The sequence below is a fragment of the Narcine bancroftii genome, chromosome 4, assembly GCF_036971445.1.
Source record: "Narcine bancroftii isolate sNarBan1 chromosome 4, sNarBan1.hap1, whole genome shotgun sequence".
NCBI lineage: Eukaryota > Metazoa > Chordata > Chondrichthyes > Torpediniformes > Narcinidae > Narcine > Narcine bancroftii.
In genome coordinates, this window is record NC_091472.1 from 288,599,541 (window position 1) to 288,614,405 (window position 14,865).

The following is a 14,865-nucleotide window of genomic DNA, read 5'->3' on the forward strand; positions in this document are numbered from 1 at the left end:
ACGAGTCAGTTGCTTTCTCTCAGGAGAAAACACTGCAGTCCCAGGTTGAACCCTTGGAATTGACTTCATGACCACTTGAAACCTTCTCAAATCCAAAGAGCAGCCATCCTCCAACTTGGCTTTAGACCCTGGAGGACCACTATATTGAAGTATGGCAAAGGCACCAAATCTATGTACACAGGTGAATAATCTTATGATGTAGTCTTGAAAGTATGTAAAAAAATGTTGGACATATTGATTTGCTTGGTTCTGGCTTTCACATGCAGAGCATTGGGTCATCAGTAACAGGGAAGTGACAACATTGGCCCTATCTTTTAATTATTATTACCCATGAGCAGGTGGGTGTTGTTGGGAGGTTAATCTTTGTTACCATTAACACTATGGATCAGCAACTTTCCTAAGCATCTGCAGTGCTAGCAAACTGATATTGTCATGAGTGGGTAACTGCAACAATAATGAAGGAGGGACACATGGGAAAGGAAAAGTGAAACTGAATGTTACTTATATACAATCATTAGTTGCATTCTGTTATGTTTAAGCTACAAGATTTAACTTCTAGGGGCTCAGGTTTTATGATTGTTAATTTAAGCACTTTGAAGCTTTCTATAGAAATTCTAATATGAACTTCTACAGGTACATTGGAGTTCAGCAAAATAGTACTTTCTGTAGGCATGATCAGAATAAGAATCAGGATTTATTGTCATGAACAAGTCATGTAATTTGTTTGGCAGCAGCCTCACAATATACAAACCATCTTACAAAAAATAAAAATAGTGCATGAAAAGTCAAAGTAAGGCAGTGTCTTTGGTTCATTGATCATTCAGGAATCTGATGGCAGTGGGGAAGAAGCTGTCCTTGTGCCACTGAGTGCTCGTCTTCAGGGTCCTGCACCTTTTTCCTCAATGGTAGCAGAACAAAGAGGGCATATCCTGGGTTGTGGGGGTCCTTGAGGATACAGATTGCTTTCTTAAGACACCACTTCTTGTAGATGTCCTCAATGGAGTGAAATCTGGTACCTGTGATGACGCAGGGTTGTTAACAACCCTCTGGAATGTTTTTCTTGTCCTGAGCATTGGTACCTTCGTAATACACAGTGATACAACCAGCCAGAATGTTCTCCATGGTACACCTTTCGAAGTTATCACGAGTCTTTGGTGACATACCACATCTCCTCAAACACCTCACAAATTATAGCCACTGGCAATCCTTCTTCGTGATTGCATCGACATGGAGGCTCCAGGACAGATCCTCAGAGATGTTGACATTCAGGAATCTGAAATTCTTGACCCTCTGCATGAAGACTCTCAATGAGGACTGGATTGTGTTCTCCTAATTCCTCCAGAAGCCCACAAAACTTGGTTTTGCTAATGTTGAGTGTGTTTGTTGTTGTAACACCACTCAACGAGCTGATCTATTTCCATCCAATATGGTTCCTGTTATGGGGTATATTATATTTTATATTATATGTTATATGTTTTTTAAAAAAGATAGATTGTAGGAGGTTTAGTGTAGGTCACTTCACAAACAGAGTAACACTTCACATCTTATTTAAAATGCAAGAGCTTGGCTGAAGCCAGTGGCTTTGCAAAAGACAATGGGTCTGTTTTGGAAGGAATTTTAAAAAGCAGGTGCAAATAAATAGTCCAGGCTCAAAGTGCTGATAAAGACCTTTCAAGGATTGGTTTAGCCCTGCAAGAAGTTCTGGTTTTTGCAAGCAGAGCAAGAGAAAAGACCAAACAGGATTTTTCTTTTAGAGAGAGAGTGAGAAAGAGAATTCAGTTTAAGGCTGCAGTATGTCAAGCTGGTAAGTTGGCTTGTTAAAATCCCATTTTGAAGATGGGTTGCAAGTTCTGAGTTCAGCCTGTTGAAAACACTTGTAGTCCTAACAAGAGGAAATGATTGGCTAGAGTGTTTCTTCTGAAATAAAGGAATTCTGTGGTGACCTGGAAGAAAAGGTTATCATTTGGAAAACCCATGATGGGGCAAGTTTCTTCAACAAGACAGTGAAATGGCTGATTGGAGGAAATCAGCTAGTGTGTGTCCAACAAGCAACAAATATCTCTCTGAATCCAACAAGAACCTTCCTGAGCGGTAACCATTTAAGCACCAGAGCCTGGTGTAAATTCTTAAATGTTCAATTCTATGCACAGTATAAGAATTGCCTGATACCGGTGAACTTGGAGGAGTGAGAAGTGAGATTGGAGTGTGAATCAAAGAACTTTCCTGAACATATACACATTACATACTTATTAGAAGGGAGTAAGTTAATTGTTACAAGTTTAAGTAACCATTTGTCTTGGTGAATTTCTATTGCTGCTGGGTTTTGGGGTCTTCTGGATTTGTAAAAATTCCTCATTGCCTTTTCTGATTCTTCCAACAACCTTGGTATCATCCGCAACTTTGTAGATAGTATTGGGATTGTGCCTGGCCACACAGTCATGGGTGTATAGTGAGTAGAGCAGTGGACTAGACATGAATCCTTGAGGTGCACCTGTGTTTTTAATCAGTGAGGGGCAGATATTGTTTCCAACTTACATTGATGGTGGTCTTCCAATGAGGAAGTCAAGGATCCAGTTGCAGAGGTGGGGGTGGAGGCCCAGGGTTTGGAGCTTCGTGACCAGCACTGAGGGAAAAATGGTGTTGAAGGCTGAGCTGTAGTCTATGAAGAGCAGCCATATATATGAGTTGCTGTTTTCGAGGTGATCTAGAGCTGGGTGGAGCGCCAATGATATTGCATTTTTTGTGGAGCAATTGTGACGATTGGTGAATTGCAGTGGGTCTAGACCTCAGCTTAGGTGCATGTTAATTCTGGCCATGATCAACTCAAAGCATTTGCTCACAGTAGATGTTAGTGCTACTGGGTGACAGTCATTGAGACAGCTTGCTATCCTCTTCTTGGCCACTGGAATGATTGATGCCCTTTTGAACCAGGTAGGAAACTCTGACTGGAGCAATGAGAGGTTGAAAATGTCCGTGAACACTCCTGCTAGTTGGTTGGCACAGATTGTCAGTACCGTGCCAGGTACACAATCAAGGCCTGACACCTTGTGAAGGTTCACCCTCATAAATGATGCTCTGATGTCAGCCTCAGAGACAGATATCACAGGGACCTCATCCTTTACAGGGATTCTCATATAGGCACTGTTGGGTTCTCCTTCTCAAAGTGGGCATGGAAGGTGTTCAGCTCATCAGTAGTGAAGCATTTTGCCATCTGGGTGGCATGGTTGGCGTAGGGGTTAGCACATTTTTCATACTGAGGAATAAACTACCAGGCCCTAGAACAATGTTCAAAATACATTCAGATAGATTTATGGATAGGAAGGGCTTAGTCAAGGACCAAAAACAGAAAAATGGAACTAGACCAGATGCCAACATGGTTAGCTTTAATGAGTTTGGGTGAAGGACCTGTTCTATGTTCTATCAGTCTAATAAGCCATTACTGAATCTGCTTCTTTTCAAGGAATCACTCACATAAACCCTGGATATTGGAAGCAACATTAAAATCTACTCTTACTTTCAGAACAGTTATCACCAATCAAGGTCTATGTTGATATCACATAGAGTAACATGTCCATTCATAAAGTTTTAAACTAGTTGGTGTCTGCAATAATTTGTCAACCCCATCTCTTCCAATCACCAATCAAGGTCTATGTTGATATCACATAGGGTAACATGTCCATTCATAAAGTTTTAAACTAGTTGGTGTCTGCAATAATTTGTCAACCCCATCTCTTCCAATCATCAAATATCCATCCATATTAATCCCATTATCCTCCACTGGAACCAAATTCTTAAATGTTTTGGTGATTCAAGTGGTAACCTAGATATTTTTTTTTAATGTTGAAAGAGATTCTGCCTTTACCACCCTCTCATTTTAAACTCCAACCATCTTCTGGGTGAAAAAAAAATCTTCCTTTTATCCCCTCTAAACAACCTACTCCTTATCTTAAGCATTTGGCATTTGATAATGGGGACTTCTACTGGTGGGAAAAGTATACTACAATCTAGCATATCCATGCCCTTCAAAATTTTTACATCTCTATCAGGTTCTCCTTCAGCAGTGTCTGTTCCATAGAAAACAAACACAGTCCATCTGGTCTCCCCAACAGCTGAGACACTCCATCCTTGGCAAATTTTCTCTCCATCATGCCCAGAGAGATCTCGTCCTCTCCATGTGGAGAGACCAACGTTGAACATAATATTCAAGATGTAGCCTTCCCAAAGTAAAAAAAAAAGCTGTACCATATTTCCCTTCTGTTACATTTTAACACCTGGCCAATGAAAACTAGTATTGTTTATGTCTTCTTTAATATCCTATCCCTACCTCTGTTGCTGCTTTCAAGGACCTTAGACTCATACAGCAAGGTCCCTCTGTTCTCAACAAATGCAATGCTTTGCATTTACAAGGATTATCACTTGTTGAATGGTAAACCCATGAATATATTGTTCATGGGCCTTCCACTTGGAAATTCAATCGTGCAGATGGACCAAATCAACCTGCAATAGATTGACCTTGCATGAGTATGGTCTTTCCTTTGCAATCTATACCAGTACAAACCACACAAAGAAAACCAGACCAGTCTAAACCAGAAAATATGGGCGATGGGTACAGAGGCTCAGGTGAGAAGTGCAGGGTCAGGATCTGGGCCAGTCAGTGGGGGATATCAGAATTTTCAGGGGATTTGTTGAGATAGGGCACGAAATAAGGAGGTGGGTGTTGTTAAATCAAAAGTTGTTAGATGTCGGGGATGCTTCGGATTGGGTGATGGGTACGGCACTTGTGTTTTGCATTTCTAGTGGAGTGTATGGGATCACTGTTGGGTAGGATGGGTAGGGTAGAGGCTGAAGAGAAAAGGTCTGGGATCTGCACCGCAAGGTCTTCTTTAAGTTAATGTCAAAACTATCTTTATAGGTGATGTGAAGGCTACTGACATGCACTATTAAAAAATTAGAGAAACGACATCTAACAGACATGGTACATTGTCAAATGCCTGCACACATTTGGTGATTACAAATTTGTGTCAGTCACATGAAGAAACTGCAGCACAAAAAGTCACCAGTGCAGTAAGTGTGGATTTTCCTTAATGATTATTTTTCATTAAAAAAATGTTTTATAATGCTTATAATAAACATATCAGTATGTCAATCAATTTCCAGACAACTGGATATATAAAGTATCTTCATTCATCCTCTTTTGCTGCTTCATGAAGAATTATAATGAAGACAGTCAAGTTCAATTTGTCCATTATATAGGCTCCCCCTTTATTAGTAGAAAGGTCAGATTCTTCATTAAAACTCGGAAGGGTGTGAAAATAGGTTAGTTTCAAGTTGCAGGAAGGAGGAATGGATAAGACAAAGGCGAGGCCATGTTTTCCATAATATTTGCCAAGATCTGATTAATAGATAAAGGAGGACAATTACAGATAGAACAAAAAACAAAGAGGATCATGTAAAATTGTAAATGCAGGTCAATTTTGAACTTGAAGCTAACAAGAGAATGTTGGAAATATCCAGCACATCAGGTAGAGGCCATGGAGAGCAAAAAGCAAGTTCAAATTAGCGACAGATCAATGTACAGCACAGCAGTATCTGCCAGTTGTTTCAAACTGAATTAAGAAGTAATTGTCATGGGGTCTGTCAATTGTGTTAAAGGGGAAGCCAGAGTAAAGGGAAAAAGACAATATCTCAGAGACAATGTATCAAAAATATCTTTATCAGAGGAGCAACCCTAAGCTTTCAATTGCTTGTTATTTTAATTGTCCATCCCACTAATCTAACTGAATGTCTGTGGCCTCTTGCCCTGTTGCTCCAAGATACAACACAAGTTTGAAGGAAAATTGTGACCAATATGCTGAATTTTTAACCATCGGCAATAAGGCTGTATCTTTCTAGTATAGGCAACATGCTTCAAGTCTGCAAGCTTTTTCATACCTTCCCTTTCTGTCAGCCTGTCTCAGCCACGATTCTGACATCAATTTACCATAGCTTTGGAAAAATGATCCTCCCTGGTAAATACTAGTACAAACTAAAATGCATTACACTATGGCTTTAGAGTTGATCATTTTTTATGCATTCCTCTGAAGTAATGAAAAGTTGGATTATTTTCATAGACATAGCTCATCTTGTAAATTCAAAATTACTTTATAGAACCATTATAGTTACATCAGTAGGATTTTGAGAAAGTTTGAATAAAGCTTATTAAATGACTGAAAGCAATATTGAACAACACAATATTTACGTAAACACGCACATTCTTAGGAAATAAAAACTTGGTCCACGTTTTTTTTGGAAATCTACACTTTCAATAACTCAGCTGTTGCAGTACTAACCTTGTGATCATTATTATAAACAAGGGCCTCTTTGTAGAATTTAATTGCTTTTTCATATTCTCGCTGCTCTGTTGCATGCTTTGCGACCTCAGCACAAATTTCTGCTGCCAGTTGCTTCTGGGCAGGGGCAGCATCAGTCTGTTCCAAATTAACTCTTTTTAATACTTGTGCCTGGACCTCTCGTGCCTGCTCAAAAAAATGAACGGGACAAAAAAGACAAGTGTCAGATTTTAAAATTGTATGAAATAGCAATACAAGCTGATCAATAATAACATGACAATTCTGGAGTCTTTAGAGATGATTTACTAAAAATCTATTGGAAAGAGAAAAGCAGCGAAGACATGTTTCCTTAAATGACTATTTCTAAAAGAGTTATTTTTATAAGATTAAAAATATGATAAACAGGCAAAATACAGAAAATATGGTATATAATCACTTCGTCTTTGAAAAATTAATGCTGATGAAATAATGGAAAAGATTAAAGACTCGGAATTCAAGAAAGAAATGCAGATTTTAAGTACAACTGCATGCTTTTCTGATGAGAAAAGGGAAGTCTCATGAGTTGAACAACAGGATCAAGTTTTAGAATCAAATATTAAATCTAATAATTAAATATATCAAAATAAAAACTGCTACAAGATACCTATGAAAGTCAACAGCAGTGAACACAGCAAATCTTTTCTCTGTCGTTATAAAGTGCCAAATAAGGTAGAGGATTAATGTTTCAGGTTATTCATCAAATTAATACATCATATCATGTATTTTATTGGAATCAAATACCACAAATTAAAAGAATTTAATGGCACAGCATAAATGTACAGATATTTGATGAAACAGGAGCTAAAAGTAACATTATCTAAATACCACATTTTGGTAAAGTTAAAATCTGTCAGTGGCTGGCGTAGCAGTTAGTGCAACATCAGCAATCAGGACCTACTGCAGTTCTCTCCCACCCTTCAACAACAAACTGGGGTGTAGGTTAACAGGGTGTAAATTGGGTGGCATGGACTTGTAGGGCCAAAATTAGCCTGTTACAGGCTTCATTTAATTTTTTTTTAAAAGTTCAACAAAAGATATAAACAGGAATATCTTGGTGACCATGTGTTATTCCCTTTACATAATTTACCAGTCGGATTAGTCAAATAGGTAAGTAAACAATTTATTAATAGCGTTAAAAATAAATAACAGTTTTGTTAGAAATAAATAAAAATGATTGTACTGTAGTCGCATTAGGCACGCAGCAAGCGAAAGAGCCTCGCAGAGTTGAAAGTGAGTTGAACCGACTGTCTTTAATGGAATTCTCATGTGTGCTTAAATCCCTCAGAACCCGATGACACTTGCAACTTTCGGGAACTTTATGATATCAGCAAGTCAGACAGCCCTGCACCCAGAATTCTCACAGTCATTCTCTGCCGTGGACTTGCCCACAACTCCGTGAGCCAGTTCGCCTGTTGCTTGGGCAAGCCACCACATGATCCCTCCCCAGAATCAGCGTTAGGAGGTGTAGAGTCCACGCCCAACACTTCTTTAGTCCGTTTTGGTGGCCGACCTCATTGGCGTGGGGGTGGCAGAGTCACAGAGTGTTCCAGGTCTAGGAGCGCTGGCATGAGGCAGTCAATGGTGAAGGTCCCCTCATAGCCACTCACGTTGAGGACACATGTGGTTCCATTCTGACACACCACCTTGTATGGGCATTCGTATGAGTGGATGGAAATCTGGTGATACCCGCGGACCAGGTCGACTTTGGAGAAGATGCGTGCCCCATGCAAATTGACTGTAAAATCCTGAATGTGGAGTACTGGGTAGAAGTTGGCCATGGTGGCATAATTGACCCATCTGTAGTCGCTGCATATCCTCCATCGTCCAGCTGACTTGGGCACCCTGTGCAGGGGAGAGGCCCATGGGCTGTCTGACTTGCCAGATGATCCCTATCGCTTCCATTTTCCTGAACTCCTCCTTGGTAAGTTTATCAGGCGGGAGCCTGTGTTCCAGTGCACATAGCGGTGGTCCTTGAACAATAATGTGCTGCTGTTCACCATGCTTAATAGCATCTGGAAGAATTGCAGTGTAATAATGGTTGGGAACCCCTCTAGTACTCTGGCAAATTCAGTGCCTGACAAAGTCACAGAGTCCAGGTGTGGGGCTGGTAACTTGGCTTTGCTGAGCTAGAAGGTCTGGGCATTCACTAGGCGCTGTCCCTTGAGGTCCACTAGGAGGCAGTGTGTCTGGAGGAAATCTGCACCTAATAAAGGTTGCGACACTGCTGCCAGCGTAAACAACTAGGTGAAACAACCGAACTATAGTGGGATGGTTTGCGAGCTGTATGTGCGAATACTGTTGTTGGCAGCGCTAAGCAATGGTCCTGACTTCCTGGTGTGGGTGTCATGGCTCGAAGCGTGCAAGACGCTAACCTCCGCCCCTGTGTCTATGAGGAATATTCGCCTGGAGTGCCGGTCCAATAAGGAGGATATTACAGTGGCCATCTGCCGCAGCCATTAGCAATGGCCTGCCCCAGCATTTCCCGGAAAAGGACAGGGTGGGCAGCAACAGTGGGCTCCTGAACCCCATTGTTGGTGGTAAAAACACTGATGATCCAAACTGGGGTTGCTCCCTGCTGCAGGTGTCACCAGCTTCAATGGTGGCATGTGAGAGGCCCGAGCCTTGGGACTTGACGCAGCAACTTAGTCGATGGAGGCCCTGCCGTGCTGCCTGGTGTGCCACAGGATATCTGCGCAGAAGGAGGGGAATATCTTCTGATAAAAATTTGTTTGAAAAGTAAACATGGCTTAAGGGCATCTGTTAGTGCCAGCATCTTGTTAATTAAGGCCGATGGCGCATGGTCACCTAGGCCATTGATATGGAGCAACCTTGCTGCATGTTCACAGCAGTAGAGGCCAAAAGTACGAATCAGGAGCCCCTTGATTGTTTCATACCTGTCTGTTATCGGTGGCTGGTGTAGAAAGTCGATGATGCGGCCTGTTGTTTCCTGATCGAGTAAATCGACCACCCAGTAGTACTTTGTGGCATCTGAGACAATTTACCTGACTTGGAATTGGGCCAGACCTGTGGCTGTGAAACTGCATTCAGCATGTTGGGTCCAAATGTCGTTTGGATTGTCGGGGTCACTAATGTATTCACACTTGGCACACAGTGAGCAAAAGAACCATGCAGAATTGAAATTGAGTTGAACCAACCAACTTTAATAGAACTCTCATGTGCTGAAATCCCTCAGAACCCGATGGCGCTTGTGACTCGTGGGACCTTTACAACATCAGCCGCCAGGCTGTGGGCTTGCCCCATACCCGGAGTTTTCACAGTCAGATCGGCCATAAACTTGACCTCAACTCTGTGAGCTGGTTCGCCTGTTGTGTGGGCGAGCCGCCACTCTACTCATAAGACATTTGTTAACCAAGAGTCATTTAAAGATCATTTGTAGAAAACCAGGCAATGATGAGAATTTTTTTTTTGCATCGTTGTTTTGATTTGGCACAGATTTTAAAATTGATTAGAACAAATTGAACAGTGATTATGTATATAAATAATGAATATAAATTTGTAAAGGAAGCAAATTTAAACATAAATTTGATATAAAATGTCAATCAATCTGTTTCATGCAATTCTATATGTAATATAAAATGTCAATCAATCTGTTTCATGCAATTCTATATGTAAGGCAATTAAATTCTAAAATTTCAAATAGAAACAATGTTTCTATATTTTTAAATTCTTTCTTTGGCTTGGCTTCGCGGACGAAGATTTATGGAGGGGGTAAAAAGTCCACGTCAGCTGCAGGCTCGTTTGTGGCTGACCAGTCCGATGCGGGACAGGCAGACACGATTGCAGCGGTTGCAAGGGAAAATTGGTTGGTTGGGGTTGGGTGTTGGGTTTTTCCTCCTTTGCCTTTTGTCAGTGAGGTGGGCTCTGCGGTCTTCTTCAAAGGAGGCTGCTGCCCGCCAAACTGTGAGGCGCCAAGATGCACGGTTTGAGGCGTTATCAGCCCACTGGCGGTGGTCAATGTGGCAGGCACCAAGAGATTTCTTTAGGCAGTCCTTGTACCTTTTCTTTGGTGCACCTCTGTCACGGTGGCCAGTGGAGAGCTCGCCATATAATACGATCTTGGGAAGGCGATGGTCCTCCATTCTGGAGACGTGACCCATCCAGCGCAGCTGGATCTTCAGCAGCGTGGACTCGATGCTGTCGACCTCTGCCATCTCGAGTACCTCGACGTTAGGGGTGTGAGCGCTCCAATGGATGTTGAGGATGGAGCGGAGACAACGCTGGTGGAAGCGTTCTAGGAGCCGTAGGTGGTGCCGGTAGAGGACCCATGATTCGGAGCCGAACAGGAGTGTGGGTATGACAACGGCTCTGTATACGTAAACACTTAATCCACCCCAATCATGTATTTCAATTTGACTAAAAAATTAATGTAGTAAAAGGCAAGAAGCTGAACTAATTTCATTGTATGTAATTAACGTTTACAGACATAATTTGAGGATGTAAAATGTTTCAAAGCTAAAAGTATCTTTCTATATTTAAACAGTTAAATATAAAATTTAAAATCTATTCACCCTCTGTAATGCAAGCATAGCATCATCAGTCTTCTTCTTACTATATATTTTTGCTAGAAGCATTAGACAGCGTGCATCTTCCATCAATGTTTGAAGTTCGCTTACTGGAAAAGATTGGAAAATATGTGATTTGCACCATTGGCTTGCATTGTAGTGTAATCAAGTCAGCTAATTTGGTGAAGATGTTCCCAATAAATGTCTTTCAGTTGTGTGCAATGTGTAAAACTGATTTAATGCCAGGACTTGTCTATTTGGAATTCAGAACTCCAGTCCAGTATTTAAAGCAGTGGTTCTCAACTTTTTTTAACTCACAAATCACCTTCAGTGCAACCCCCACATTCAGTTTTCCTTTATGAACTAACCATGGGCCACGAATAAGAAGCCCAGTATTTTGTTGTCAAACTTACAACATTTTACTTTCACTAATATGGTCTTCACCACACCACCTATAACAAACCTATCTATTAACCACCAGAGGTTCCCACACCACAGTTGCAAGATACTGTTTGAAACAAATCATCAATCTAACAAGTTAGTTGCTATTTATTTTCTTCTGGCTATTGATATGATTATTTAATGCTTTCACTGATATTTCAAGTTGCAAACTATTCCCTTGTGAAATAGATGCTGGAGATTTTTTGTTGACTTTAGGTCCTCTGCACAAACCAGCTGTGGGTGGATTAATTGAAAAATGCCTTGGAATACAGTACTGGGAGAGTGAATAAAAGCCATGAAGAACTGGGCAAATTGTTTGAAGGAGAAGAGCTCTCTTATAAATTTGCTATTGACACTGTGGTTGTCAGCAGCATCACAGATGGCAATGAGGAAGCATAGAGGAGAGAGATGATCAGCTCGTTGAGTAGTGTCATTACAACAACTTTGCACTCAACATTAGAAAAACCAAGGAGCTGAATGTGGAATTCAGGATGGGGGAAATCAGGATAACATGAACCAGTCTTCATTGAGGGGTCAGCAGTGGAAAGGGTTAAGAATTTCAAGTTCCTGGGTGTCAACACTCTGAATATCTGTCCTGGGGCTTCCATGTCAATGCAATCACAAAGAAGGCTCGCCAGCTGTCCAAATTATCTATGCTTCTCAGAATCTTGCAGACCTCTATTAAGTCTCCACTCATCTTTCTTCACTTCAAAGAGAAAAGTTCTAGCTCTGCTAACCTTATGAGACTAATTTTCCAATCCAGCAACTTTCTAGTAAATATCCTCTCCAGAGCTTCCGCATCCTTCCCATAATGAGGTGACCAAACTGAACACAATACGCTAACTGTGGTCACACCAGAGATTTGTAGACTTGCAATATGACCTCTAAACTCTTGAACTCAATCCCTGACTAATGAAGTCCAGCATTCCATAAGGCTTCTTCACTATCCTTTCAACCTGCGTAGAAACTTGAGAGATGTATGGATTTGAACCCCCAAGGTCCCTCTATTCATCCACACTGTTAATATCCAACCATTAGCCCTGTACTCAGCCTTCTGGTTTGATCTACCAAAATGCATCACCTCACACTTACCTAGTTGACCTCCATCAGCTAATTTTCCTGCCCAACTCTGCATTCCATCTATATCCTTTTGTAACCTATGACAACCTTCAGTACTATCCACAACTCCTCCAACCTTTGTATCATCTGCAAACTTACTAACCCATCCTTTATCGAGGTCATTTATAAAACTTACAAAGAGCAGGGATTCCAGAACAGATCCTTGGAGAACTCCACTAGTCACTAGGCCCTTTCAAACAGCTGTGTAAAATGGGGTTAACTGGGCAAATTGCCTGGTTAGCTCCCCAGTTATGTGGCAGTTAGAAAGGGTCTGGCACGGTCAACCTCGTCAGAATCCAACCAGGTCCCTGACCTACCTCAGAGGTAGTCAGGGATCCCAGTTAAACTTACCTAGGTTGCGCCCACAGGCAATCTGAACATGGAAATGGCTGACCCACTTATTCCGGTGACGTCAGCGGATGCATGCGTCACTGAGCAGCCAGCATCTGAACATCCAGCAGTACTTCTGGCGAATGCATGACGCATCATTGCGAGGCAGAATCCTCCTTAAATCGTCGGGTTGGTGACTTATTGGGTCAATCCCCCTGCAAAAAAAAGGTGCTTCCAGCACCTTTGCCCCAGTAATAACACCAAGGCTCCAGAAGGGCTACCCAGGGACTGCAATTTAATAGGGGTTACTGACCTCCAGGCAGAATACATTCCATTCACTATGCCTTGCTACTTTCTACATGCAAGCCAATTTTTTATCCACACAACCAAGGTTCCATGGATTTTATGCCTCTCATGGGAGACCTTGTCAAATGCCTTACTAAAATCCATATCTACAGACCATATCTACCACCCTACCTTCAACAGTTTCTTTGGTTACCTTCTAAAAAAAATTCAATTAGACTCGCGAGGCACGGCCTTCCCCTCTCAAAGCCATGCTAACTATCCCTGAGTAAGTAGCCTGCACTTCTCCAAATGCTCATAAATCCTATTCTTAAGGATTCTCTCCAATAGCTTGCACACCACTGACTCCAGTTTATACCACCCTTTCTTCCAAAGGACTAAAGAATGACCCTGCTGTACAGCAGGTTGTGTCATGTGAGTGGCACAGTTGAATAAGTGTCAAGCTGAGAGATGTCACGTGAAATCTGCCCTAAATTCTGTATATTATATCTGTGCAACTAACAAAAAAAAAGTTTCTTTAATACAGTAAATCTTTGTGTGCCACTTAGGACACTGGAACATTTTATTACATTACTAAATTCAAATAATGCAAGTGGTTAATTCACACTATTAAATAAGTTATACCATGATCATGTTCTAATGACTGCAGTAGAATTTGTTCTGCTTTGTCATACTGTTGAAGCTTAAACAGGAGCTCAGCCAAGTCATACTGAAGAAAATTTTGTTGGCCAGTCTTAAGTGCTGTTTCATAATAATTAATTGCCTAGGAGGAAATAAAAATAAAATGAACACAGTTTTGATTAAAAGCATTCTGCTACCATTAATATTGTCCATTAATAATGAACAAATTTACCCCCCCCCCCCCCTTTCTCCACTCATTGAGGCATTACTTAAGCTAGTGTAATTTTACACTGATAATGGAGAAGCAATGCATTAACCTAGGAAGTGAATGGTGATAGTGTTATTTCAATTGTGGGAACATCACAATCCTTTCTTTCTTTGAGATTAATTGGTGGGAAAACCAATTCGAACCAACATATAGGGATTTATTCCCCACCTTTTTAGTCCTTAGGTGATATCAGTTCAGTTTACCCTGAGACATCCGAAAAGCTTTATCAATTTACCTCGTCTGTTCCACCATTAATTTAAGAAAATGGTTGAGTTTTTACTTTAACATTACTTTAATGTATTATTTCCTTAATATGGTGTCTCACTCTATAGATTCTTATCTACCAAATCAATTAGGGGGAAATCACCTTTATTTTTAAAATCTGGTGTTTTCATTTTACCTCAAAACAAACTCAATGAATGATGACTGACTCAACATGAATATTTGATCTTGAAATTTGTTCATTCACATATTATATAATTGTTGATCAGAAACAACTAAAGAATATAAACTGTAACATATATAATATAAAATTTGTTAGATGGTTTCTCATCAAAAACAGAAAAATAAGTCTAAGAGCAGACCTTAGCATAATTATGTGTTTTAATAAGAGCTTTTCCAATCTTGCTTGCCAGAGTTCCATCTCTAGGATTTTTCTTTAGAGCTTGTTCATATATATCAATGGCCTTCTCTGGCTGGAATAGAAATAAGTCTCAATGACAATGTCTTCCATTTATACCTCACATTTAATATTTAAAAACAACATCCCAAGTGACTTTGTAGGAATGTTAATAAACCACACTGTTGTTGAGCCACATAAATACATTTCAATACAGCTATTCAATAATTTACTCAAAGTTGTCGGCTTTAAATAGCATTTTATGAGCTGAAA

At 40.6% G+C, this 14,865-nt stretch overlaps 1 protein-coding gene across 2 annotated transcripts in view; it reads right to left on the reverse strand.

Moving 5' to 3' along the window:
* The window catches only part of ttc21b (tetratricopeptide repeat domain 21B), a 104,741-nt gene that overhangs the window by 26,535 nt on the left and 63,341 nt on the right, over nucleotides 1–14,865 (reverse strand). For both annotated transcript variants that reach the window (XM_069935334.1, XM_069935335.1), the window contains 4 exons: nucleotides 14,558–14,668; nucleotides 13,709–13,847; nucleotides 10,898–11,001; nucleotides 6,330–6,515 (listed from right to left, as the gene is read on the reverse strand). In XM_069935334.1, coding sequence (XP_069791435.1) covers nucleotides 6,330–6,515; nucleotides 10,898–11,001; nucleotides 13,709–13,847; nucleotides 14,558–14,668 — 540 coding nt within the window. The remainder of the gene's footprint in view (nucleotides 1–6,329; nucleotides 6,516–10,897; nucleotides 11,002–13,708; nucleotides 13,848–14,557; nucleotides 14,669–14,865) is intronic.